The sequence below is a fragment of the Rhinolophus ferrumequinum genome, chromosome 16 (genome assembly GCF_004115265.2).
Source record: "Rhinolophus ferrumequinum isolate MPI-CBG mRhiFer1 chromosome 16, mRhiFer1_v1.p, whole genome shotgun sequence".
Taxonomy (NCBI): domain Eukaryota; kingdom Metazoa; phylum Chordata; class Mammalia; order Chiroptera; family Rhinolophidae; genus Rhinolophus; species Rhinolophus ferrumequinum.
Window position 1 is genome coordinate 46,621,697 of NC_046299.1, and position 25,369 is coordinate 46,647,065.

At 36.3% G+C, this 25,369-nt stretch overlaps 2 protein-coding genes across 4 annotated transcripts in view; one reads left to right on the forward strand and one right to left on the reverse strand.

The window, feature by feature from the left end:
- DNAJC12 (DnaJ heat shock protein family (Hsp40) member C12) overlaps positions 1 to 1,658 on the reverse strand; it is a 69,082-nt gene extending 67,424 nt beyond the window's left edge. The window contains exon 1 of the mRNA XM_033130241.1: positions 1,563 to 1,658. The gene's annotated coding sequence lies outside the window, so the exon portion shown is untranslated. The remainder of the gene's footprint in view (positions 1 to 1,562) is intronic.
- Positions 967 to 24,623, forward strand: SIRT1 (sirtuin 1). 3 transcript variants are annotated; one of them, XM_033130237.1, is made up of 9 exons: positions 967 to 1,432; positions 2,795 to 2,911; positions 4,187 to 4,428; positions 5,724 to 5,876; positions 14,289 to 14,436; positions 15,198 to 15,277; positions 16,154 to 16,340; positions 20,050 to 20,610; positions 22,497 to 24,623. In XM_033130237.1, the coding sequence occupies exons 1-9, from the start codon at positions 1,027 to 1,029 to the stop codon at positions 22,823 to 22,825; spliced, it is 2,223 nt and encodes a 740-aa protein (XP_032986128.1). In that variant the 5' UTR covers positions 967 to 1,026; the 3' UTR covers positions 22,826 to 24,623. The 3 variants fall into 3 exon arrangements, with proteins under 3 accessions (XP_032986128.1, XP_032986129.1, XP_032986130.1); XM_033130239.1 differs by lacking the exon at positions 967 to 1,432 and adding an exon at positions 13,661 to 13,785; XM_033130238.1 differs by lacking the exon at positions 2,795 to 2,911 and having other exon boundaries at positions 1,303 to 1,432.
- Positions 24,624 to 25,369: the final 746 nt, after the last annotated feature.

Consider the following 25,369-nt stretch of genomic DNA (forward strand, 5'->3'; position numbering starts at 1 on the left):
GCCAAATTTTATTACATGGGTCCCTAGTGAAAGCTAGATACGGAGTGACAGAGTCCTGGAATTTCAGGGAAAGTGGAAAATAGAGAGGCAACAAGTAGGGAAAGAACTATTTTCTAAACTACCATGTACCCGTCATTTTACATCTGGCTATCTCATTTAATTCTCACCACAACAGTATTACCATTTTTTAGCGATGAAACCAAGCTAGAAGGGAAGAATCTCCAATTGCAACCGAAACCCAGATGTGTATAGGGGCCAAGTCATGCTCATCCCGCACTCTCCTTATGCTGCCTCACCTGACCCAATACACTCATTTTAACGAAGCCCGCTCAAGGGAACACCCACACATTTGTCAAAGGAGTTGTGTGTGTGTGTGTGTGTGACACATACCATTGGGGATTTTACAACTTACACTACACTACAAGTGGAGAGTAGGGGGAGAAGCCATCAGCTAAGAGGAGAAGCAAGGAGAGAGAGGAGCTGTCAGAATGGTGTGAGGAGTGAACTGTGTCCTTCTGCTTCTACTCATACCCCTAACAAGGAGACTATCCAACACACTTGAGGGAGCTAAACCTTGGCCAGCTTCATTCCTTATTGCCTCTCAGGAACTACGATTTAACCCTTAATCTAGAACAAGCGAGGTGAGCACTTCAGACAGAAGTGGAAACCCGCAGTGTGAACCAAAATTTGAGCCGTGCCAGCGGCAGTGACTTCAGGACGGTTTGAAAGACAAGTTGAGAAACGGGCGAGTTTGGCTGCATCACGCGCCTGAAGCCAAGCGGTGGGGCCGCAGCAGCTCCTGCGGCTTTTCCTCTCGGCCCACGCCGCCTCCGCCCGCCACGTGACCCACCGTGTTGTGGTGAGGCCCGCGTGGGTGGCGGGAGCCGCGGGAGGGCGGAGGCGGCGAGAGGTGGGTCACGTGACAGCGTTTAAATCTCCCGCAGCCGGAGCCGCGGGGGCGCCACTGCCGCGAGTCGAGCGAGAGCAGAGGAGGTGAGGAAGGAGGGCCAGAGAGGCAGTTGGAAGATGGCGGACGAGGCGGCGCTCGCCCTTCAGCCCGGTGGCTCCCCTTCGGCGGTGGCGGCCGAGAGGGAGGCCGCGTCGCCGCCCGCCGGGGAGCCGCTTCGCAAGAGGCCGCGGAGAGACGGCCCCGGCCTCGGGCGGAGCCCGGGCGAGCCCGATGGGGCGGCCCCAGAGCGTGAGGTACTGGCGGCGGCCGGGGGCGGCCCGGCGGCGGCGGCGGCGCTGTGGCGGGAGGCGGCGGCGGCGACGGCGGGCGGGGAGCGGGAGGCCCAGGCGGCGGCGGCGGGCGGAGGAGACAATGGGCCGGGCCTACAGGGCCTATCCCTGGAACCACCGCCGGCCGATGATTTCGACGACGACGACGACGAGGGCGAGGAGGAAGAAGAGGCGGCGGCGATTGGGTACCGAGGTGCGCAGGGCGCGGGCGGCTGGGACTGCGCATTCCCTCCTCCCTCTCCCGGGGCCCCTCCTGGTGTGGGGTGGAGGGGTCTCGGGTGGGCAAGGGCTCAGGGCTGATTCTGCCGCGACCCTCTCCTTACCACGGCCCTCAGCTGCGCGCCTCCGGGGCTGCCGGCCTGGTTGCAGGAGCGGCCTGCGGACTCGCTCGCTCCCTCCCTCCCGTCCGTCCCTTAGTCCGCGGCCCGCCTTAGCGGCCTCGCGCTTTGCGCAGCCGCCGGGCGGGGAAGCTCTCGCAGGTTTTAAAATAAGTTTCTTTCCCCTCCTACTTTTTTAGCATATTGCTTTTATTTAACATCATTCCCACCCTTCATCCCAGCCCCCAGCACTCCTAAATCTGCAACTTTTGCTTATCCCTTGCACCGACTTTTTGCAGTTGTCTTTGCAAATTGACACCTGTGCAATTTGTGACTTTTTGGGGGGAGGGTCTTTATTTTTAAATTAGTCTTGAAATTGGAAGAGCAAAGCTATTTCTAATGTAATAGCCTCCAAATTTTGAAGAGCTTAGCTGTTTCTAAAGACATTACTCTTGTGGTGCAATTAATAGTGGACGTAGAAGAGTGACAGTACTTTGAATAGTATTTTTCCTCTAATCATGTTCTTAAAATAGTTTTAGGATTAGGTATAATCCTTTATTGTGTGTATATGTAACCCTGAAATACGACTGACATATTTTGGCATACTAAAGCAGATGTGTTAGTTGTATATGTCATGTCATCTTTGAGGATTTCATATTTTCGATGTGAGGAGTTTCTGTCCTGGATAGATGTGCTCTTCATCATTTGTATCAGTAAATTTAATCAATGGACCATTGGACTGTATTTAAAGGTAACATGCATTAGAGACTTGATTAATAAGAAGACCTCATTCAAGAAACAGTCGAATAGGGAAAATGAATAATGCAAAGTTATCTTTGTATGTTTAGTATTTTATAAGAGAAGTGCAGATTGCCCTAGTTACTTGGAACAAATTTTTTTGGTTTTTATTTGACAAGTTTCATGAGCTCTATTATTTGTGATTGATAAATTCAGTCTAACTAGATTAGTACTTCTTGTGTTTTGATTAAGTAAACTTATGTCTAGATTTTTGTGTGAACTGAAACTTTTAGATTGTGGGCAGAATCCCTAAAGATGAGGATATATACTGTGCCTATGAACGGTGCAAGCAGACCTAGTAGGCATTCTTTACACAGGCAATATGAATGTTAAGTGCTTCATTCATTGAAAATTGTTGCATCATAACCACTGTAGATCTTCATATATTTTAGATGCAGACTGTTTCAGTAGCTTTGAGTTACTTTTGGTTTCTTTTGTAGATAACCTTCTGTTTGGTGATGAAATAATCACCAATGGTTTTCATTCCTGTGAAAGTGATGAGGATGATAGAGCCTCACATGCAAGCTCTAGTGATTGGACTCCAAGGCCACGGATAGGTATGGTTCCACAGCTTTTAGAAAGTAAATGTCTTTTTCTTTGTTTTAATTTTAACGCCAACTAAAAATATAATTCTCTGCCCCCTTATAACCTAGTTATTAGGTTCCTTAGGTGCTTGCTGGATTTAATGTCAGCTTATTTTTCTAGGGAAAGTCTAGTGCTTTGTTTTTATTTTTAAACAGCTCAGGCCCATGGAAACTGGCCTCTGGTATTTCTCAAACAACCAGGTCCTTCTCACAACTTGGGTCCTTGGGTCCTCTTCGCTGGTACTCAGTGTGGAATGCTCTTCCTCTAGAGTATCTTGCTTCCTCACTTCCTATCCATTCTTCATTTTTTTCTTAACACATCATCACTTCTCAAGCTTTGTATCTTAACTTTTTTATTGTGTTTCATATACTAAAATATACTCGGAAACCAGTTGGGGGCAGGGATTTTTGACTGATTTGTGTACTATTTTGTTAGTACCTAGGTAAGTGCCTGGCACATAATTTGTGTTCAGTGAATCCGTATTAAGTATGTGGATAAAATGGGAAAGTATTTTGAAATAGAGAACACTATTCAGATTTTTATTACCAGTTATAACATGACCATCTTGAAAGTGATCTTTCTCTTAATGTGCTCTCATTCTTGACTATTTAAATATAGTGATGGATAGTTCCTTTTTAGGATCCATAATATTTACTATATTTTTGGTTTTTTTCAAGCTAGGATACTGATTTAAGAAATGCCAGGCGAAAAAATATTAATGCTCAAAACCAGCACTGTGTGTATCATTTTGGGAGATTGATTAAGATCAAATTGAAGATTATTACTGGAAAAATTTTAAAAGATAGTAGTTATGTATAGATTTATTTTAGGTAGATATTTAGATATCCTTTTCTTTTTCCCTATGTCTTTAATGATAAACAGTATGGGATTTCGGGACTGGTAAGATCTATCCTATATTGATTTGGAGAACCCTTTTGTACATATTCGTGTTATTAATTACAGTGTGTATTTCTGGATTTTAATGATTGAAATTTAATTCTGGCAATTAGTTTGACTCCTAAAATACATAGCTTGAGGGGCAGACTTACTCTTGATTTGCTCTCCCTATTTCATTGGGATATAGCATTAGCTCTGAGGATGTAATGAGAATGAAATACCTTTATATTGCATTTTCTTACTTTACAAAAGAACCCTCAAAGATTGCTAATTCGTTACTTCAGAAAATAAATGAAATTTTGAATTACTTGGAAGAGGATTTGATCTCATTCTTTTCCCTCTTAATATAGGTCCATATACTTTTGTTCAGCAACATCTCATGATTGGCACAGATCCTCGAACAATACTTAAAGATTTACTACCAGAAACAATTCCTCCACCTGAATTGGATGATATGACATTGTGGCAGATTGTTATTAATATCCTTTCAGAACCACCAAAAAGGAAAAAAAGAAAAGATATTAATACAATTGAAGACGCTGTGAAATTACTGCAGGAATGCAAAAAAATAATAGTTCTAACTGGAGCTGGGGTATGTAAGATGTATAAAACCTAGTAAAAGGGGGAAGTGGTGTATGTTTTTTCTTATGCCTTTTCCAATTGAGAAACATTTTTCTGGTGTAGAAGCATTTATTCTTACATGATAATGAGCATTTGTGTTTGGACACTGCTAAAAAGTGACTGCAGCAGCAGTTGCTAAATTGGTTCAGTTTTTAAAAACCTCTCCAACAACCTTAAAAAATGATTTATTTGTTTATTAATACAGTAAGTAAGTGGAATTAAGGCAAGATTTTTACGTACGTTATACCACAGCTCCTAAAGGAGATGCAGGGAATTCTGCATGCATTCAAGTGTGTCAGGGGCTGGTGGAGAAATTGGATATTTGTTCTGTCTTCATGGGGAAACCAGGAACCTAATTGGTTTTCACAAGTGAAGAACTTAGGGTTGGAAAGGTAACAGATTCCTACCGCCTGTCCATTTTAAATTAAAATGATGAGATTGTGGTGGCTTGCTATTTTTCATTTGGCCCACTGTAGGGTCCCAGTTAACTAACTACATAAAGCTATTGTGTATTGTGTTGAGTACGGAATATGCTAGTGACCAGGGCAATGCTGGATTAAAATTCATTTTGAATTAAAGAGGGTGTAACTTAATCTTAAATTTTCAAGAATAGTTATGCTTTGCTCCCAGATTTAGACAAGTTTGGTTTACTCCGAGTTCAAAGTGGTGTCAACTCTGGTAAAATTGTGAAACAAAAAGATAACCTTAAAATCCCTATTTGAAATGTCAAGGTTTATTCTTAGAAAAAGCAGTGTCTAAATCTATTCTTAACAATTAAGAACTGAAATATTGTACAACATTTTTTTTTTTTAAATACAGAAATTTCGTATTCTCGAAGTAGTTAGAGGACCCTGATCAGATCAGAAATTTCTTTGCAAATACTTGACAAAGTATTCAATTCAATTGAAATTCAAGTAATAGAATTTCTTGCCTGCTTTCTAGTTAAAATAATTTGAAATGATTTATTCCCTTCTCAATCAAATTCCATTTGCTTTAATTTGCTGGTTAAATGCTTAAAGTTTTGAAATTAACTTGATTTGAAATTCCTTACCCATTATGAATGGAGTATGTGATGGATTTAATAATACTCTCTTTTGGGGTGTTTCATTTCTATTTTAAATTGCAATAGGGAGGTATTTCTGTTCCTCAAAAGTTTCAAAATGAAATATTTTTCAACTCTTCCTTAATTGTATGATTAGAAAATAAGTAATAATAAAGGTACAGGTAGAGGATTTAATTGTACAAATTATGCCATGCATATTTCAGGTTTCTGTTTCTTGTGGAATACCTGACTTCAGGTCAAGAGATGGTATTTATGCTCGCCTTGCAGTAGACTTCCCAGACCTTCCAGATCCTCAAGCAATGTTTGATATTGAATATTTCAGAAAAGATCCAAGACCATTCTTCAAGTTCGCAAAGGTACTACAAACTCTTCTAGTTGTTCTTTTGGTCTCTCATGAAAAAGTATTTGTTCACATCTCGACTTAAGATTACCATTAACTGTCTAGTAAATTCAGTAATAGTACTGTGGTGTGGTGGAAGATCACTGGAAAAAGTCATTTCACTCAGAATTCCCTTCTTCCCAGAAGGCATTATCATTTACTTTTCTTCATTTTAGGATTGAATTTATTTCCAAAGAAGAGGCTATTTCATATTTTTCAAATTTGCATTCAGTACTGACCTTTACATTGTCCATGCTTTTTTAGAGGTTAGTAGAGCATATAAAAGTAACATCCCTGTGATTTTTAATATTTTTACGGGTCATAAAGACTATAACATCTGCTTTGGTATGCTTTATATTAGCCAGGCCTTAACACATGAGATGTGCCTGAAAATTTGTGATTAGAGGTAGAGAAGATTCTTAGGTTGCATTTTAGTCAAGGGTGCTCTATTTTGCCCTAGAGTCTCTAGAGCTACACAGTCCAGCTCAGAAGCCACTAGCCCCATGTGGCTATTGCATACTTACGAGTGTTGAGATATAAGTGTGGAAGATGTACCAGACTTGGGAAACCTATTATGGAAAAAATAGAAAATATGTCATTAATTTTCTTTATTATATATTAACAAATGTTGATTATATGTAGAAATAATGATACTTTTGATACTGGGTTGTAAATTATGAAAATTTCGTATTTTTAATGTGATGACTAGAAAATTTAAAATTACATACATGGCTCACATTAAATTTCTATTGGGCAGTTCTACTCAAGAATATAAAGTTTGATAATACTTTATACCATGCCCAATAGATTTTAGTCATTAGGAAATTTGTTTTTTTCCCCCATAGTTTGGTATTACGGAAAGAAATTGTAAAATTGTTATTGCTAAACTTGAATATATTTGAAAGGTTCTTTTGTATTAGTGACTGTTTTTAGTGAATCTAGAAATTAAATTAACCTGAATTTTTAAAGAGTCACCTCAGCTACTTTCAAACCATGTGGTCTATTTGTATAATTAGAGAAAAATCTCTGCTAATTCAGAGTAAATGGTGTTTAAATTGGTTGCCTATCCTAAAAGAAATACTTTGTTTCATCCAAGTGTGGTTATAAGTAGGAATTAGAGTAAATTGGGGAAATTACATTAAAATTTCTTGGATATGATTTAATTGCTAAAACTGAAAACTAAATTTCAGAAATTTTTAAGCTTCTAAGATAATTTTTCATCTTTCTAACCATCAACTTTAAACTTGTAATAATTTTGAACTTTTTATTTTATGTATCAGCAGTAGTGATGGATATCTACACCTAGCCTTTAGAACAGTCACCTGGTTTACATCAAATCAAATCAATAACGTAAAGTTAGCTTTTTTTTGCTTTTCTTTTTCTTAAATATAAGCTTATGAATTAGTGAAGATTTACTGTTTTAACATACTGGTGCTAGAGTTACTAATGCATGATTTTGCAGACCAATGAAATATCACTCAAAGTTTCTTGAATTGTACCTGGGATACTGGCATTTTAATAGCTCTAGTAGCAAAAGGCCAACAAATAACTAGAAATTACTTTGATCTTACATCTGATTATGAAAGCTTGATTCACTAGTCCATTTATATCATGCCCCTAAGACTTTTGCTGCAAATTCTGTGTTCTGAGAGGAAAGAAAACATGTTGCCCAAACTAACTTGTCAGTTTTTTCCCCCTCACTTATGTAGTAAATTGCTTAGTAAAGTAGTAACCTGACAGTGGAAAAATGTGGTAACTGAGAATAGAAATAGCAAGATGAGAACGATTGTAACCTAAGTTGTCTAATATACAGGCTGAGTATTCATTTGAAGCTTAAACTAGCTTTGACATGTAATAACCTGCATAAACAATTCAGAATTACTCTGATAAAAACAAATTACAAGAACTTGAAAAAGTGCACTTAATAGAAATCTAGACAGTGCATAAAAGAAAATATGTGAATTACAGTAAAAATGGCACACTGTTAATGTGTTACAGTGTTCTTAACCACTGTGTGTATAGATTATATACCACCTATAAGAAAAGTTTGGAGGGGTGCCATTTTTCATTTGTCTATAAAAGTTTTAAGAATTCATGCATATTTTTATTGTTAGTTCATAGAATGAAAACAAATTAAGTTCAATCATTTATAAAGGGCAGCCTTTTCCAGTCTTGTTTATATAAACTTAATTTTGCTTCATTGATTTTCTGAGTTTTCATTTAAGTTATGGTAAGAGCTAAGTAATTAACCTTTATAACTGCTACTCATAGAACTGTCACACTTTATTTTCACGTTAGGAACTGTCTAAAAGTAAGCTGCTAGTTAATGAAGCAGCACTTGAATAGTAATAGGTAGAAAAGCCTGAGTTAATACTGGGTCTAAAAATAAACAGTTGGGGAAAAGGTTAAGGAGAAATATGGCCAAAGAACAGGATAGTATCCAAAAATGGGGAGGGTATGTAAATATTGTTATATTGTACTAGACTCGTAAAATATTACATGAAGAAAATACTCATAACCTAAAATTTTCTACTAGTTGCTGTACTACGCAAAGTTTATTAAGATGGTTTGTGAATTTGGCTAGTTATGAAAGAAAATGAATGTAATATAAAGCTATTATTGGTGAAATTTAGACAAATTTTGGAAGGAAAGAATTCCTTAATATAACAAGCCACTGATTTTATATAATTATTGGAAAGAAACTTAAGACTTAACTCAGACTGGAAATTCCAAGTAATGGAGAGTGTGTTAAAGAGGTTAGTGGCTCATTAGAGCCAGTAACTCAACCTATTAACATTTCTCAACCTATTAACATTTTGGGGTGGATAATTTGCTGTGAGCTGTCCTTTCCATTGTAGGGTATTTAGCATCATCACTCTTCCCACTCAGTGCCATTCATAACCCACCCTCCAGACTTGACAATCAAAAATGTCCCCAGACGTTGCCAAATGTCCCCTGCAAAATTGTTCCCTGTTTGAGCACCAGTGTAATACAGTGTGCCTAGCTGAGCTGTGTTATCACTTTGAATTTTTGTGCATAAGAACAGTTAAGGCCAACATTAAAGCTACATAGCCATGTCCTGAACTATTATCCTCTTGCATAATAAGGGCTTAAACTGATAATGAGTTGTAGTTGTGGTTCTCAGGACCTGTCTAAAATAATTAATGCTGATAAACATGAATGGTTGTACTGTTTCCCCGAAAATATTTTACTGTAAGACCAGGTCTTGTATTAATTTTTGCTCCAAAAATTAATGGTCCGGGTAGGTCTTACTTTTGGGGAAACACGGTAAAGGTGAAACTGAAAATGTATAAAACAACTTTTTTTTAAAAAAGTCCTGTACCAAAGAGTGTATTAGCTATCCCATATTGAATTCAGTGAATGTTTTTTTCCCCTAAAGTGATTAAAACTCAAAAAGTAGAGTGGGGAAATATGAACTGAATTTTTATGAACTTAAATATTTATTCGGTAAATTATCACTTTATTGATAATGTGCAAACATACCAGATTATGTGTTATAAAGTTAAGGAATCTTAAAACTAGCTCATTACCTAAAAATAAAAAAATGCAAGCCAAAAAAGAAAAAATAGCTAGTCCCTGAAGACAACGTTAATACCTATGTGCGTGTGGATACAGATACATAAATGTAAGTATACGGGGATATATATTATATTTTTTATTATAAAAATAGGCTCTTTTACCTACTGATTTGCATTTGTAGTGTTTTCTACTTAATAAACTTTTTCTGTCACATACTTGAATACTTTATAATCATCATAATGTTCATTAAGTGGTGTACTGTAATTAATCCTGTAAGTGTACATTTTGGATGTTCCCTACTTTGTTATTACAAATAGTGTTGCTATGATTGCCCTTCTTGGTGTGTTCCAGTGTTCTTAGGATAAATTCTTAAAAGGGAAATTGCTAAGGGTCCTGATACATTTTGCTGTATTGCTACCTGTGAAGGTTAAATAAAATATGCTCCTGTTAGAAGTGTAAGAGAAGGCTGATTTAGCATGTCCCTGTCCCCCCCCCCCCAGTACATTATGATGATTATTATTTTTAAATCTGTGTGTGTGATGTTACGGTTTAAAAAGAAATTAAAACAGTACAAAATATAAATGTTAGTTGGCCTCTCCCTTCAGCCTTCCCTACCTCTGATCTCTTTTCCTCAAAGGTTACCATTGTAGGGTGTTTTCTTGGATATTCTTCTAGGAAATAAAAAGAAAGAGTAAATGTGTGTGTGTGTAGGAGAGGTATTGTAAGTTTCTCATAATGCTTTAAAAATGATTAGCAACAGAATCATACAGCCTTTTCTCTACCTTGCTTTTCCCCATACTTAATATATTCTTGGAAATAGTTTCATAATGACACTTACCAGATATACCTTATTTTTAAGAAAACGCTGTATATAGTATTGTTTTATAGTTGTACCACAATATATTTAATCAGTCTATTAATGGATATTTAAAGTGTTTAAAACAGTTGAAACTATCAGTTCAATAGATAAAAAATTAGCATCTTCTCTCATATTAGTGTTCTCTGTTTTTGTTTATTAGTGTGTATGACTGCTTTTTACTGCTGGCCATGTGGATATCTTTGAATCACCTGATTGTTCCTAGCATTTTTTTTCCATTGGGATGTTTTTCTTATACTGATTGGTGGGAACATGATGTATTCTTGAGTGTTTTTATGTTAGAGGGTGATTAGAATTCCAGCTTCCAGTAATCCCATGAAGATGTGCAAAATGAAGTGTACTTACTAATCTTCTTAGACTAATTAGCAATACCTAATAGAATGGTGCTTAGCATAAAAGAAAAATATGAAACTTGAGGTTGAGGTATCAAAAACTGAAAAGGCAGTATTGCATAGTGGATAAGAGCCACACTTTGGTTTTAGAACTGGGTTTGAATGATAGCTCTGCTACTTACTGGCTCCTGTGACTTTTGGCAAATTAATGTGCTTTGGGTTTTTCATCTGCAAAATGGTGTCAGCAGATTGCCACGTAGTAAATGTGACCTGCTTTGTGGACAACATAGGAGCTGTGTCATATGTTGTTTTCTTCTACAGCCCTTTAAAATGTAAAAACCCAGCCCCAGCTGAGTCTACAGCATTATAATAGAGTGTTCCTGTTATGCCTGGTACATAGGAAAACTTCATTAAGTGGTAACTAATAACTTGACTAATTGAAATTCTGTGTTAAGTGAGTACAGGGGTTGTCAAACTACAGCCTCAGTCCAAATGTGAGCTAAGAATTAATTTTTAAATGGATGGGGAAAAAATCAAAATATTTCATAGCATACGAACATTATATGAAAATTCTAATGTCGGTGACCATAAGTGAAGTTTTTTTTGGAACACAGCCATGCTTGTTTGTTTGCATATTGTCTATGGCTGCTTTTGCCCTACAATGGAGGATTGAGTGGTTGGAATAGAGACCATATGGATAAAGAATGTATGGCCTGCAAAGCCTTAAATATTTACTATCTGATGTCCCTGTGTACAAAAAGTTTACTGAACCTTGAATTCCTCAGGGAACCAGACTTAAAAAAAAAAGGCAGTTGAATTTCTTCCTCAGGTGACTAATTTTTAAGTACTGATTAGGTAAGATAGTATGTTCAAGAGTGGTTTTGTGGAATTAATGAAACAAGATGGGATAGTGAGAATTTTCTTAACCAGGATTTGATTGGCTTCACCTTTTAGCAGCATGGAGATTTTAGGTTCTAGTTTCTGACCAACTCTACTTACTGCCTCCTACTGCTCTGCAGGAGGAGGTGGATATTAGCAAATAGTAACATCTCCAACTTTGATGAGTCCTTTTTGAGGGGTTAGTTTACACACTTGCCTTTGCGTTGGGTCTCATTCATATTGCTAGGTATTTTGAGAAGAAACCAAGCAGAGAGCATCTCTGGAGGAAAGCCATTATTTCTGTTTGAAAACTGAGTATGACAGGTAGTTCTAAGCTTTAGTTTTGACCACGTTTGTTGCCTGTGGACAGTTATTGGATTGTTTGCATATTTCTGGACATAACTGTGTAGAAGCAATGGCTCTTTTTTTTTAAAGTGTTTCGAGCCTTTGGTCCCAGCTTTGCTTATACTCTAATCTGTGAGGATCCTATGATAACAGAATGGCCCAGTCCACGTGATTGGTTCCTTAATAGGACTTTTAGGATGTTTAGATTTGGGATGACCTGTCTTGCTTAGAACAGGGCTAGATGGAAAAAATTAATCCAATCCATACTTCAGCTGAAAGTTGTACCCCCCAGGCAGTTGGTTTTTAGCAACTTTTCATGTTAAGGAACTGCCTTAGGAGTAGTTTCTATTAAAACAGTCCTTCCAAAGTAATTTTTGTTCATTATTTCAGTTATGCCCCTCAGTTTGAACATAGTATTTAAATTTAATGGTTTAGACATGGTCCACTGCATATTTCAAAGAAAACAGACAAAATTAAGATTCAAATCACTTAGGTTCTAACACATAAAATTTAGGTTTATACAATAAAACAAAAACAACTGCTTCATACATGATCCCGAACTACAGGAATTGATTCATAACTTTAAGGGCTAGGGAAACTGGAGTGTAGAGCTGAATCTAGAGTCCACATATCTTTATGCTTGCATTTCCCCCAATCCCCACCCCCTTTAAAAGAGGGGACGGGGGATACAGCACACAAAAATTCACTTCAAGAGTGTGCCATCTTGGTACTCTTGCTCTCCAACCTTGCTCTGGAGGTCATTTGTTCTTATTTTGTGTGTGTCATGCTGTTATCACTTTTCTTCCTACTTTAGATCCTATTTTATCTGTTGCCTAGCATATGCTAATATTTGTTAAAACACTGTTATTTCCAGAGGGAGCTTTAATAAAATACTATGACATTTAATTCTTTAAATGTAACTAGAATAAAGTATCTTGGGGCTAAACAGTTGTTAGTATAGCAGAACCCAATGGTCTAGAACATAATGTGGCTTTCAGTTTTCCTTTTAATAAACATTAGCTTTACTAAACTCTTCATTTGTTACTTCTTTCTATATATGCATTATCTGTTTCTTAAATTGCAAAGTGTCCGTGAAATTCATGATAAAAATTTGTGTCAAAATTTTTGTATAACATAAGATTCTCAGCAGCATATAGATATACATTATGTGACAGTTGTTAAAATGAGATTTGCTTATTATTTTTACCTAAAAGTTACCCCAGTAGATAGGTTTTTTTTTTTTAATATGAAATATTAAATAGGTTACAGGTAAAGTCATGAAATGAAAGTTTCCCCACCTGTTTATAGCTTGTTTGTATCCTTCCTGACTTGATGTTTATATGAACATAACTATATACATGTGCATAAAATTTCCATTTTGAAACAACAAAAGCAAGACTATACACACTGATGACTAACTTGCTTTTTTCATGTATGTCATAGACCATCTTACAGGTCAGTGCATCTAGACCTCCCTCATTCATTTTAATGGCTGCATACTCTACTATTAGGATGGTACCATATATCTACAGCCGGTCCCCTATTGACGGACATACGGTTGTCTAGTTTTTTTGCTACCACTGTAATAGGTTAGAGGCTATAATGAATGGTAAGGAAGTAGGTAGCACTACTACTTTAAAGAAAAAAGTAGAGAAGAAACTTCCTTTGCCATAGTCACTTACTAAATGAAATTTAATAAAAACACTGTCAAAAGTTGAGAGGACCAAAATTGATACTTTTTCTCTGATCTTTTTGCCATGTGTATATCTGAATTCTTTGTTTTTAAAGAAGAAACAGCATTGAAGCATTATTTGGGGGGAAAAACACACACACAAAATCCAGCAACTCAGCATTCATGAGCAGCTCTATACTATACCAGTATGTGCCTGTGCAGTGGAAGGAAAACAATTTTGGTAAGGAATTAAAACTTTAGCTTTAAACTTCCAACAGGTTTATATTTATAATGAATGATGAATCAAAAATTTTTAACATTCTTATGTTGACAGTGCTTTTTTATAGTTTTAAAAGAAGTCACCATACCTTTGGTATCTTTAATTTCAGTTTAAACTTTTCCCCCTTTTTCCTTTAAAAAAAAAAATCTGAATTTGCAGCCAACAAAAATTAGATATATTCTAAGGTGTGTATTACTTCTGACGTTTATTAAAATATTAACATTTATTAGAGATGTTTGTGGGTCGACTATCTTTTTCTTCAAGGGGCCAAGTTCACTAATTGCTGAGTTTTATACATATTACTGCAACAATCCTTTTGTAGGTGTGTGTTGCATCCATCTAGATGCTTTGAGATGCTCATGTATTTTTAAAATATTATACATGGGGATTATCATTGGTAGTTTTTTTGTTAAACATAACCTATGACATCTGTTATACTGATTTCTGCCTTTTGCATTATTTAGGAAATATATCCTGGACAATTTCAACCATCTCTCTGTCACAAATTCATAGCCTTGTCAGATAAGGAAGGAAAACTACTGCGCAACTATACTCAGAACATAGATACACTGGAGCAGGTTGCAGGAATCCAAAGGATAATTCAGTGTCATGGTCAGTAAACTTCAGAATTGCTTTCTGTTATTTAAATAGTTTGTTGTCCTATGAAGAATTAGGATTAGAAAGTAGGCTGCTATTTAGGAATGGGGATTGAGCTTTATTATTTAATTGTATTATCTGATCAATTGTAGATAAAATAATTAGAATGCAAAAAAATGAAATCAGAAGAATTGGCCTTGACGTTTAATTGTACAAACATCAAAAATTAATGTGCTTTTGGATTTCAAAAGACGTAGCAGTTGCATTCCATTAAATTCTTTTTACTAACCTTTTGGATTACAAAAGTAGTAATATCTATGTATGAAAAACATGACATCTTTAGAATGAAACCGAAGGATCTGGGTAGTTCAGATGTACAGGATTCAGAAATTGAGACTTTTCAATCTAAAACAAGTATGAACAGACCATTTTCTTTGTTTGTCTAAACTGTTTTTAAAACAATTACTAATTAAGCTAAGGTAATACAATTGTAACCTTACAACTCTAGAATTTTAGTGCTGGAGGAGTTGGTTTATTTTATAGGAAAGAATAGATTGATCATTGTATCAACATCTCAGTAATTGAAGATTGGATTCTCTTGTTTATTATGTAACTATTTTAATTCTTCGTCTGCTAGACTGTCCCATAGACTCTCTTAAAATTTTTAAATTCTCTTTAACTTTTCTGGTGTCAAACTTTCTATTAGAGCCTTTGTGATATGTTTAGTAAATGGAAACATTTCTTTAATAAAACATGTATATATTGGTTGTTTTTAGGTTCCTTTGCAACAGCGTCTTGCCTGATTTGTAAATACAAAGTTGACTGTGAAGCTGTACGAGGAGATATTTTTAATCAGGTAATTTACCACCCATATTTTAGGAACTGTGCATGTCTCTGATCTGTTTTGCCTCCAAATCCTTTTTTTTTCCTTGAAAGTATTTATGTGGTACAGAAAAATCTAAGGAAGAGAGTGTTATCATTGGGCAGTCTGGTGAAATACACAAGAAACTTTTAATATCTTAAGGTGAAAACATTGCTCCATAATGCCTCTAAAGTGATGAAATTGGCTCCTTAATAAATAAAAACCCAGATCGTAAGTAAAGTGTTGCTATATTAGTTTTTCTTCTTACTCTCCTTTTTTAGTGTGTGTTACATTCAGAATCTTAAATTAGGGTGGTAATTATTTAAAACATTTAAAAAACTACTGTAAAAGGTATTTCTTGTATGCTCACTGCCAAAAAACTTCAGGAAGATACAGCAGAGAATAAAAACCATCCAGAAATAAATTCTGTGCTCTTAACCTGCATAATCAAATGTGAAAAGGAGGATAGAGTGTTAAATGGAATCATTGTATCCTACAAACTTATTTTTTTAAAGGAATAAGTTTGTGTGTGTGTCTGTCTACACGTGTGCACATCTACACACAGGTTGGTTTTTCCTTTTAATATATAGTGCACTCTTGAATATCAAATGTGGGTCTATACAAGGTCATAGTAGCACAGATAATAGCAACATGGTATTTCATTGTATGTTAATAAAAGGTCAATGACAGCTGGCATTGATGTTTAGGTTATGTGTAGTTTTTCCTGCTATTTACATCTTTTCTGGTCTTTTTTTCCTTCTTGTTTTTATGATTTTGAAATGCATTCTTAGGAAGTGTGGAAATGTTGACTACTTCTAACTTGTGCTTTCCCTTTTCTTCCCCACCTCAACCAAAATCTGAAACATACAGGTGGTTCCTCGATGTCCTAGGTGCCCAGCTGATGAACCACTTGCTATCATGAAACCAGAGATTGTCTTTTTTGGTGAAAATTTACCAGAACAGTTTCATAGAGCCATGAAGTATGACAAAGATGAAGTTGATCTCCTCATTGTTATTGGGTCTTCCCTGAAAGTAAGACCAGTAGCACTAATTCCAAGTAAGTTGGTGGTGATTTTTAGAGAATATTTCTGTATTTATATTGACATAGGTTGTGTCTGTACAGTAGACCCCAGTGATCTTTCTGTTTCTGGATAGAGTGGTGAAGAGCCAAACTTTATATTTTAGGTGACGTTTTTGTTCATGAAGATTGGTTAATCTGACATTTTGGTTGGGTGGAAAGGGTTGCCAAAACAGAAGTAACGTCAGATTCTAATGTATATTGAAAATAAAGACAAAGGGAAACAGTTCAACTTTAAGTTAAAATGTATAGCTTGACAGAAGTGTAATATATTACGTAAAATAGAATTTGGGGGTTCAGAATGATTGGCTTATTTTTGTAAGAATAACTATCATGCCTTGTCATAATTATTGTATGTGGATCTATTTTATGCACAAGGGTGTTTGTGTATAAAAATGCTCAAATACAATTTAAGTCCCTATTATTTTCAGGAATGTTTCTTTAACGTGCTCTCATGCTACCTTTTTTCTCCCTCTAGTGAGGAAGCTAGGGAGATGAGGAAGATGGAAGAACTAGCTCAATAGCATCACGTGTGCCCTAAAGAAATGAGGGAAGGAGAAAAGGAGAGACTATCAAACCCTTAATCAGAAAAAAGTTAGACACCAGCAATCTAATAGGCAGCCAGAGTAAAGACTTGGAAGAAACAAAAAGTTACTCACCAATTCTGCGTCTTTTTCCTACTCCCAGGTGTAGTGGCTTTTAGCAGTTTAACTCAGTCTTCCCTAAATAGCTGTGCAATTCTATTAGAATAGAATAGAGGACAATATATAATTAAACACAACATGAAAATTTAATGTACAAGATCCTTTGTTTTTAGTTTTCTCTTTAAAGGTAAGGCAAAGAAATTCTTAAAAGCTTTCTGTGGGCTAGTATAGTGTGTTGGTGATAGGTAAAGATACATTTAAAAAGTTTAAGACAGGTATATAATAGTGGAGAAAAGACTTGTGTGAATTTTCATTTAAAAAAAATTTTTTTTCAATTATAGTTTACATTATATTAATTTCAGGTGTACAACATAGTGATTAGACACTTACATACCTTATGAAGCGATCACCTCAATAAGTCTAGTACCCATCTGGCACCATACATAGTAATTACAATATTATTGATTGTATTCCCTATGCTGTACTATACATCCCCATTACTATTTTTGTAACTTATACTACTACTTAGTAGTACAAGCCAACTTGTACTACTTTCAATTACAGTTGACATTCAATATTATATTAGTTTTAGGTGTACAGTGTAGTGGTTAGACATTTATATAATTTATGAAGTGACCTGATTAATCTAGTACTCACCTGACACTATATATAGTTATTTCATTATTGATTATATTCCTTATGCCATACTTTACATTCCCTGGACTATTTTGTAACTACCAGTTTGCACTTAATCCCTTTCCCTCCTCCTTACGCATCCTCCCTCTGGTGACTATCAGTTTGTTCTCTATTATCTATGAGCTTGTTTTGTTCTTTAGATTTCATATATACCGTATTTTGCCACGGTTTTGGTCCAAATTTTCAGGGGGGAAAATCTTTTAATTTTTTAATTCAAATTTTTATTTGTTTACATTTAGGTACTTGTTTTTTGTATTATAAAGGAATTTTAGCATTTTTAACATATTACGGTACAAGAAATTTTATGTAACAAGTAATTTCACTTTGTATAACACCTTCTAGGTCCATCCATGTTGTCGCAAATGGCAAGATTTCATTCCTTTTATGGCTGTGTAACATTCCATCATATATATGTATATCTTCATTATCCATTTGTCTATTGAAGGACACTTAAGTTGTTCTCGTATCTTGGCTATTTTATTGTAAATAATGCTGCAGTGAATATAGGGTTGGATATATCTTTTTGAATTAGTGTTTTGGATTTCTTTGGATATATACCCACAAGTGGAATTACTACATCATAAGGTATTTTGAGTATTTTTTAAGAACCTTCATACTGTTTTCTATGGTGGCTGCACCAATTTGCAGTCCCGCCAACAGTGTACAAGGGTTTCCTTTTCTCCACATCCTCGCCAAGAGTTCCAATTGATTCTGTGTTTTCTATTTCCTTTTTAATGTTTTCTGTCTCTTTGTTGAAGTTCTTACTGAGTTCATCTATCCTCCCAATTTCAGCGACCTTATAACCAGTGTTTTGAATTCTCTATCTGGTAGATTGCCTGTCTCCATTTAGAGTTCTTTTTCTGGAGTTTTGTCCTGTTCTTTTATTTGGGACATGTTCAACTCATTTTGATCAACTCTGTTTGTTTCTATTTGTTAGGTAGACTTGCTGTGTCTCCTCATCTTGACAGATTGGATTTACGTAAAAGATGTCATGTAGCAGGAGTCACTTTAGTGGGGGTGGGGAGGTGGGGTTCTGGTATTAGCTGAGGCCCCCTTTGGGTGTTGTCCGTTATGGAGCTGGTTGATTGGAGCCCAGTTGTCATCGGAAGTTGGCCACAGGTGGGTTGGTCTGGAGCCTCTTGGGAGGGGCTTCTGTGCAGGCCAAAGTCAGTTGTGGTTTGTGCTGGGTTTGAGGCCACTTGGCAGGAGCTACCATGCATGCTGAGACCAGCTGCTGCTTGTGTGAGGTTTGTGGACCTTTGAGAGTCTGTAGCACAAGCTGAGGCAAGCTGCTTATGTGGAGGAGCCACCAGGAGAGGTTCTGGCCAGCCCTGTGAGTTGGGTGAGGCTGCATCTCCGATCACTAGGGTGGGGTCAACATTGTTAGCTAGATTAATGGAGTACACAGATTTAGTGCCCACTTGCAGCAGGCAGGCTGGGTGGGAGTGAGTTCAACAAAGGAACAGTGGAGCCTGGCAGCACTTCCATACCTGGAAAGAGTTGCCGTAATCCCTGCCGTTCTAGCCCTCGCTCTGAAGTTAGTGAATTTACTTCCTCCCCGTATGTCCCTGGTGTTTTTCAAGCTGCTGTCCTTGTGCTGGAGCGTAGAGCAAGTGAGTTTGTGTGGGCCCTTTAGAGCAGCACCTCCATCTTTTGCAGCACTTTGTCTCCCTTGGACACAATTCCTGCTGGTTTTTACAGCCACATGTTATGGGGATTTCTTTTTCTGGCATACGCATAGGTAGGTACACTGGGCTGTAGAAGCTCATGTGGGCTGGGAACCTCTTGCTTCTCAGGTGGGACCTCCACAGCCAATGTATTCCTCCAGTCTTTCAATCATCACACTGTGTGTGAACCTGCCTGGTCAGCATCTTCACCGTCCTAACAGTCTCGACGTGGCTTCCTTATATCCTTAGTCATACGAGCTCTGTTTAGCTAGTCTTCGTGTGGTTCTTAGTGACTGTCTTACAATTTAGTTGTAATTTTGATGTTATCGTTGAGAATAGACGAGCTCTTCCTTTCTCTACCATCTTGACCGGAAGTCCTCACACTGTACTGGGAGTAAAATAAAGATCACTTACTACATGCCAAGAATTCTTCTGTGCACTTGACATATATTAACTCATTTAATCCTCATCACAACCTTTTGGAAAAAGTATTATTATCCCCATTGTACAAGCAAGGAAATTGAGGTATAGCGTGGAAAAGTTTAAGAAGATTGCTCAGAGGAAACCAGTTGACAAAACCTGAAATTTTATGAGATGCTTCTTAACTGCTCATCTGTTTCCTTAATAGCTTGATGAAATGTTTTCCCTTTTTCTAACTCTTATTTTTCACCCCATTTTTAGGTTCCATACCCCATGAAGTGCCTCAGATATTAATTAATAGGGAACCTTTGCCTCATCTGCATTTTGATGTAGAGCTTCTTGGAGACTGTGATGTCATAATTAACGAATTGTGTCATAGGTTAGGTGGTGAATATGCCAAACTTTGCTGCAACCCTGTGAAGCTTTCAGAAATTACTGATAAACCTCCACGAACACAAAAAGAGTTGGCTCATTTGTCGGAGCTGCCACCCACACCTCTTAATATTTCAGAAGGCTCAAGTTCACCAGAAAGAACTTCACCACCAGATTCTTCAGTGATTGTCACATTTTTAGACCAAGCAACAAAGAGTAATGTTGATGCAGATGTTTCTGAATCAAGAGATTGTATGGAAGAAAAATCACAGGAAGTACAGACTTCTACTAGGAGCACTGATAGTGTTACTGAACAGTTGCAGAGTCCAGATTTGAAGAACGTTGGCTCCAATACTGGTGAGAAAAGTGAAAGAACTTCAGTTGCTGAAACAGTGAGAAAGTGCTGGCCAGCTAGACTCGCAAAGGAGCAGATTAGTAAACGGCTTGATGGTAAGAACCTATTATAATTAACAAAATATTTGCAAGAAATGAGCAATTTTAGGAGGTTAGTTGATAGGATAACTCTATGCAGCTAAATGTAATAGTTGCTTGTATTTAGAAAAATTGTAAAGTTGAGCAGTCAAGCTAGAGAAACAGTGGTGTCTTACATAGTATGGGGAAGAAATAGTGTCTTCAGGTAGGAAGTATTATGTCTGGGCTACAGGGGGGAAGTGTGAAGAACATAGTGGTTAAGTATCCGATGCAAGGTAACAACTACGACTTGGAAGATCCAAGATTGGATTCCAGGCCTATTTTTAAAAGAGCCTGGCCTTTTAACCATTATGCTGTGTTGTCTCAGATCTAGAAAACATCTGTTTCTTCTCCATTATTTATAAGGAATAACATCTACCCTGTTGTGTCACATGGAAAGTTTTTAACAATTAGTATTAACATAGGTGAAATCACTTAACTTCTTGGAAATCAGTGTTTTAATTCCAAGTAGCATATATGGTGAAAACCCTAAGTAAAAAATAGACTCTAAGTTAGATGCAGCAATTTTGTACAACCAATTCCATTTACAATACATGGTAAAAGCTGACAAAAATTTTAGACAAATGTACGAAGTGTTGTAATCATTTGTTGTAAATGAATTTTAGTTCAGTTGAATAAGCCTTTGGGCCTTTCCATACCAGGCATTAATTAGCAAGTTCTGGAGACACAATGATCAATCTACTGATTTTGGTGTATAATTATAGATTATAAAAAGATGTATGTATAAAAGTAGATGCTACTTGAAGAGATTAGGTTATAGAAAGCTTTCTAAAATCCTAACTTTGGATTTTGATCTCAAACAATGAGTTAAAAGTAAGGAAAGTCTTCAGAGGGGAAATGAAAAAAAGCATAGAAGAACGCTTCATGTTTGCAAAGGTGGCAAGAGTCAGACAAAATAATTGCTGATTTAGTCAGGTAATATAAGTCTCTACCATACACAAAGTCTGCGTATACACTAAGACTTTTGCACTGGGGGTTTTCTTACACATTTTTTTGTCCCAATAAATAAATGTTAAACCTGGAGCCGTCTCTTTGGTGTTATACTTTGGTTTTACTCTACAAATTTATGCCTTAAAGGTACAGGTTTTGGAATTAGACCCAAGTTGCCTCAGATCTACCTTGGGCAAAGCTATTTAATAATCTCTCAGTTTCTTAATCAGTAAAATGGAAATAGCACATACTTCGTAACACTGTGAGAATTTAAAAAGATAACTGATGAAAAGATTGTTAAAACCAAATGACAACTAGATTTCACTCACTCATTTTAGTTTGCCACTAATAACACTGTAAGGTCAAGGCTAGAAAGGAGGGAACATATATGAAGTAAACAGACTTTAAGAGTTTTGATGGTTGGCAAGAAAACAGACAGGTATTAGGGTACTTGGGCTGAGAAATAGATTATTCAGTTATTCAGGGGAACCAGAACAGAATAAATAAATCACTTTTTAGAAGCATGGGCCAAAACTATATAGAATTAGGTATCTAATACAGACTAGGCTGGACACTTCATTTCATCTCATCAAATCTGTTCAAAGGAATTGACTAAGTAATCTTTATTGAACATGGTTCTTTACGTTTTTCATGATTTACCTTATGAGGTAATTGAGGCACAGAGAGGTAACTGCCCAAAATACAAAGCTGGTGAGTGGCAGAATTCAGATTTGCACCCAGTACTGAGTCTACAGCTTGTTTTTGATGAAAAACACTACAGTGATAACAGCCTCTAATAATGATACTCAGATAAAAGGCAGAGCTGGAACCTACACTTACTCTAGACTGTTATCAATCAGACTCCTACAAAACTAGAAGTAACTTATCATTTCTCTTTTATTGCTGTATTTCAGGTAATCAGTATCTGTTTTTACCACCAAATCGCTACATTTTCCATGGTGCTGAGGTATATTCAGACTCTGAAGATGACGTCTTATCCTCTAGTTCTTGTGGCAGTAATAGTGATAGTGGAACATGCCAGAGTCCAAGTTTAGAAGAACCCATTGAGGATGAAAGTGAGATTGAAGAATTTTACAATGGTTTGGAAGATGATGCTGATATTAATGAGAGAGCTGGAGGAACTGGATTTGGAGCTGATGGAGGTGATCAAGAGGCAGTTAACGAAGCTGTATCTATGAAGCAGGAAGCAACAGACATTAACTATCCATCAAACAAATTATAATGTACTAATTGTCCAGGTACAGGAATTGTTCCACCAGCATTAAATAGCATGTCAAAATGAATGTTTACTTGTGAACATGATAGAACAAAGGAAACCAGAAAGGTGTAATATTTATAGACTGGAAAAATACTGTTTTTTTCATGGGTAGTTTTTAACTTCATTATTTCTGTACTTGTCCATTCAACACTAACTTTTTTTAAAAAAGAAAGGTACTAAGTATCTTTAATCTGCTCTTGGTCAAGACTTTCTTTTAAAGATTCATTTGTATGATACATCTATATGTATATATAATTTTGTTTTGCCTAAGTGAGTTTCGACATTTTAAAGTTTTCAAAAAGCCATTGGAATGTTAAATTAATGTAAAGGGAACAGCTTATCTAGACCAAAGAATGGTATTTTCACATTTTTCTTTGTAACATTGAATAGTTTGAAATCCTCAAATCTCTGTTCTGCTAAACTTTTGGTTGTTTATTAGCACAGTTAACCTATTTTTAAACACTGGCATTTCCCAAAACTTGTGGCAGCTAACTTTTTAAAAATCTCATGACATGCAATGTGAGTAGAAGGAAGTCAACAATGTGTGGGAGAGCACTCAGTTGTCTTTGCTTTTTAAAGTAAGACTTGGTGCTAGGAGTTTCAGGAATATTGTATTGTTCAAATGAAGATGGCTTTTGTACTCCCTGTGGACATGTAGTAATGTCTATATTGGCTCATAAAACTAACCTTGAAAACAAATAAATGCTTTGGAAATGTTTCAAATGCTTAGAAACAATGCCTGCCTGGGTCCCCTTCGTTTTGAGAATATTTGCCATTGTTGTTTAAATACCTGTCACTGTGGTAGAGCTTGCATTGGTCCTTTTCCACAAGTATTAAAAACTGCCAAGAAGTGAATATGCAAAAGCCTTTATGAATCTATAATAATGGTACTCTGACTGGGGAGAGTGTAATATTTTGCACTGTTGCTTCGTTTTCCCACAAATGAGGAGAGTGACAGGCCCCCTGATTATGGTTCCAAAGTAATTAGATATTTATTAATTATATATAACTCAGCCAGTAAAGTACATGTCTCCTGTAGGGAGGATTTGGTGTAATAAACACCAAACTGCTAGCCTAGTATTACGGAGATGAACATGATGTAACTTGTAATAGGATAGATAATGAATGAAATTAGTTCCTACTATGTCTTTATTTAAAAGCTTAGCCTGCCTTAAAACTAGAGATCAACTTTCTCAGCTGTAGAAGCTTCTAGCCTTTCAAAAAAGTTCATACTTTATAAAATTGCACAGTATGCATTTATTTTCCAGACTTTTACCCAACATTACAAAGTATTCCCAAATTATAACGTATTACTATGTTGGTTTGGTATTTATTACAGTTTTTTAAAAGGTTTGAAATATAGCTGTTCTTTAAGCATAAAATACCCAGCTACAACCATTATTGCCAGAGAAAAAAATTTTACTGAATGGCCATTTCCCTACCTAAAAGATGTCTCAATCTGAATTTATTTGGCTACACTAAAGAATGCATTATATTTAGTTTTTCATTTGCATGATGTTTGTGCTATAGATGATATTTTAAATTGAAAAATTTGTTTTAAATTATTTTTACAGTGAAGACTGTTTTCAGCTCTTTTTATATTGTACATAGTCTTTTATGTAATCTACTGGCATATGTTTTGTAGACTGTTTAATGACTGGATATCTTCCTCCAACTTTTGAAATACAAAACCAGTGTTTTATACTTGTACACTGTTTTAAAGTCTATTAAAATTGTCATTTGACTTTTTTCTGTTAACTTACATTGTTTAAGGTATAACATTTTAAAATCTTACAGAATTTGCACAGCTTTAAGGACTATATTAGATGCTTTCTTCTCATACTACAACATTTCTTCAATTTGTAACAGTCTATCCAGAACTGGTAGTGCTGGTTTTAGCAGTTGGTGCATCACCACAAGTTTCAAAACTAATATTTCAACCATTCTAAGTCAGGGGCCTTAGCAGGTAAAATGTGGGGTAAAGGCAGGACCTAAGAAAGACTTGGAAGGTCAATAGGAAATGGTGCAGCTGTAGTGAATTTGAGATCCCATGTGCTATAAAAGTTAGGTTTTCTGTGAAATTTAGTCACCTGGTGCTAGATCTTGCAAGTCTTAATGAAAGGAGTGAACAAAAAAATGACTGCAGACTATACTGGATATGAACTTTTTGAGGCTGACCTGGAAACCTATTTAGTCTATTCAAATTCTTGAGAGACAAAGTACTACTACTATTCAAGAGGCCAAGAACATGCCTCCTGTCAGGTACATGTAATAAAACCTTGACTGGCAGTTTCCTGCTCTCATATCTCCTGCCTTCCTCCCCAGTAAACTTTTAAAGTGAATAAAAAAAAAAATACTCTGCCCTGGTATATATCCTGTTTGCACTAGAAAAATCACCTGCAAAATCCCATCCTCAGATGTTATAAAAGTCACAGTGACATTCATATATGCATAAAATGGAAAAGTCAGATAGTTCTTCCTTTTTTAGTTTACCTTTAAAAAGGAGGT

Coding starts and splice junctions, on each gene's coding strand:
- SIRT1 (XM_033130237.1), top strand. CDS start 1,027: ATGGCGGACGAGGCGGCGCTCGCCCTTCAGCCCGGTGGCTCCCCTTCG. Junction 4,429..5,723: donor TAGTTCTAACTGGAGCTGGG/GTATGTAAGATG, acceptor TGCATATTTCAG/GTTTCTGTTTCTTGTGGAAT. Junction 20,611..22,496: donor GATTAGTAAACGGCTTGATG/GTAAGAACCTAT, acceptor GCTGTATTTCAG/GTAATCAGTATCTGTTTTTA.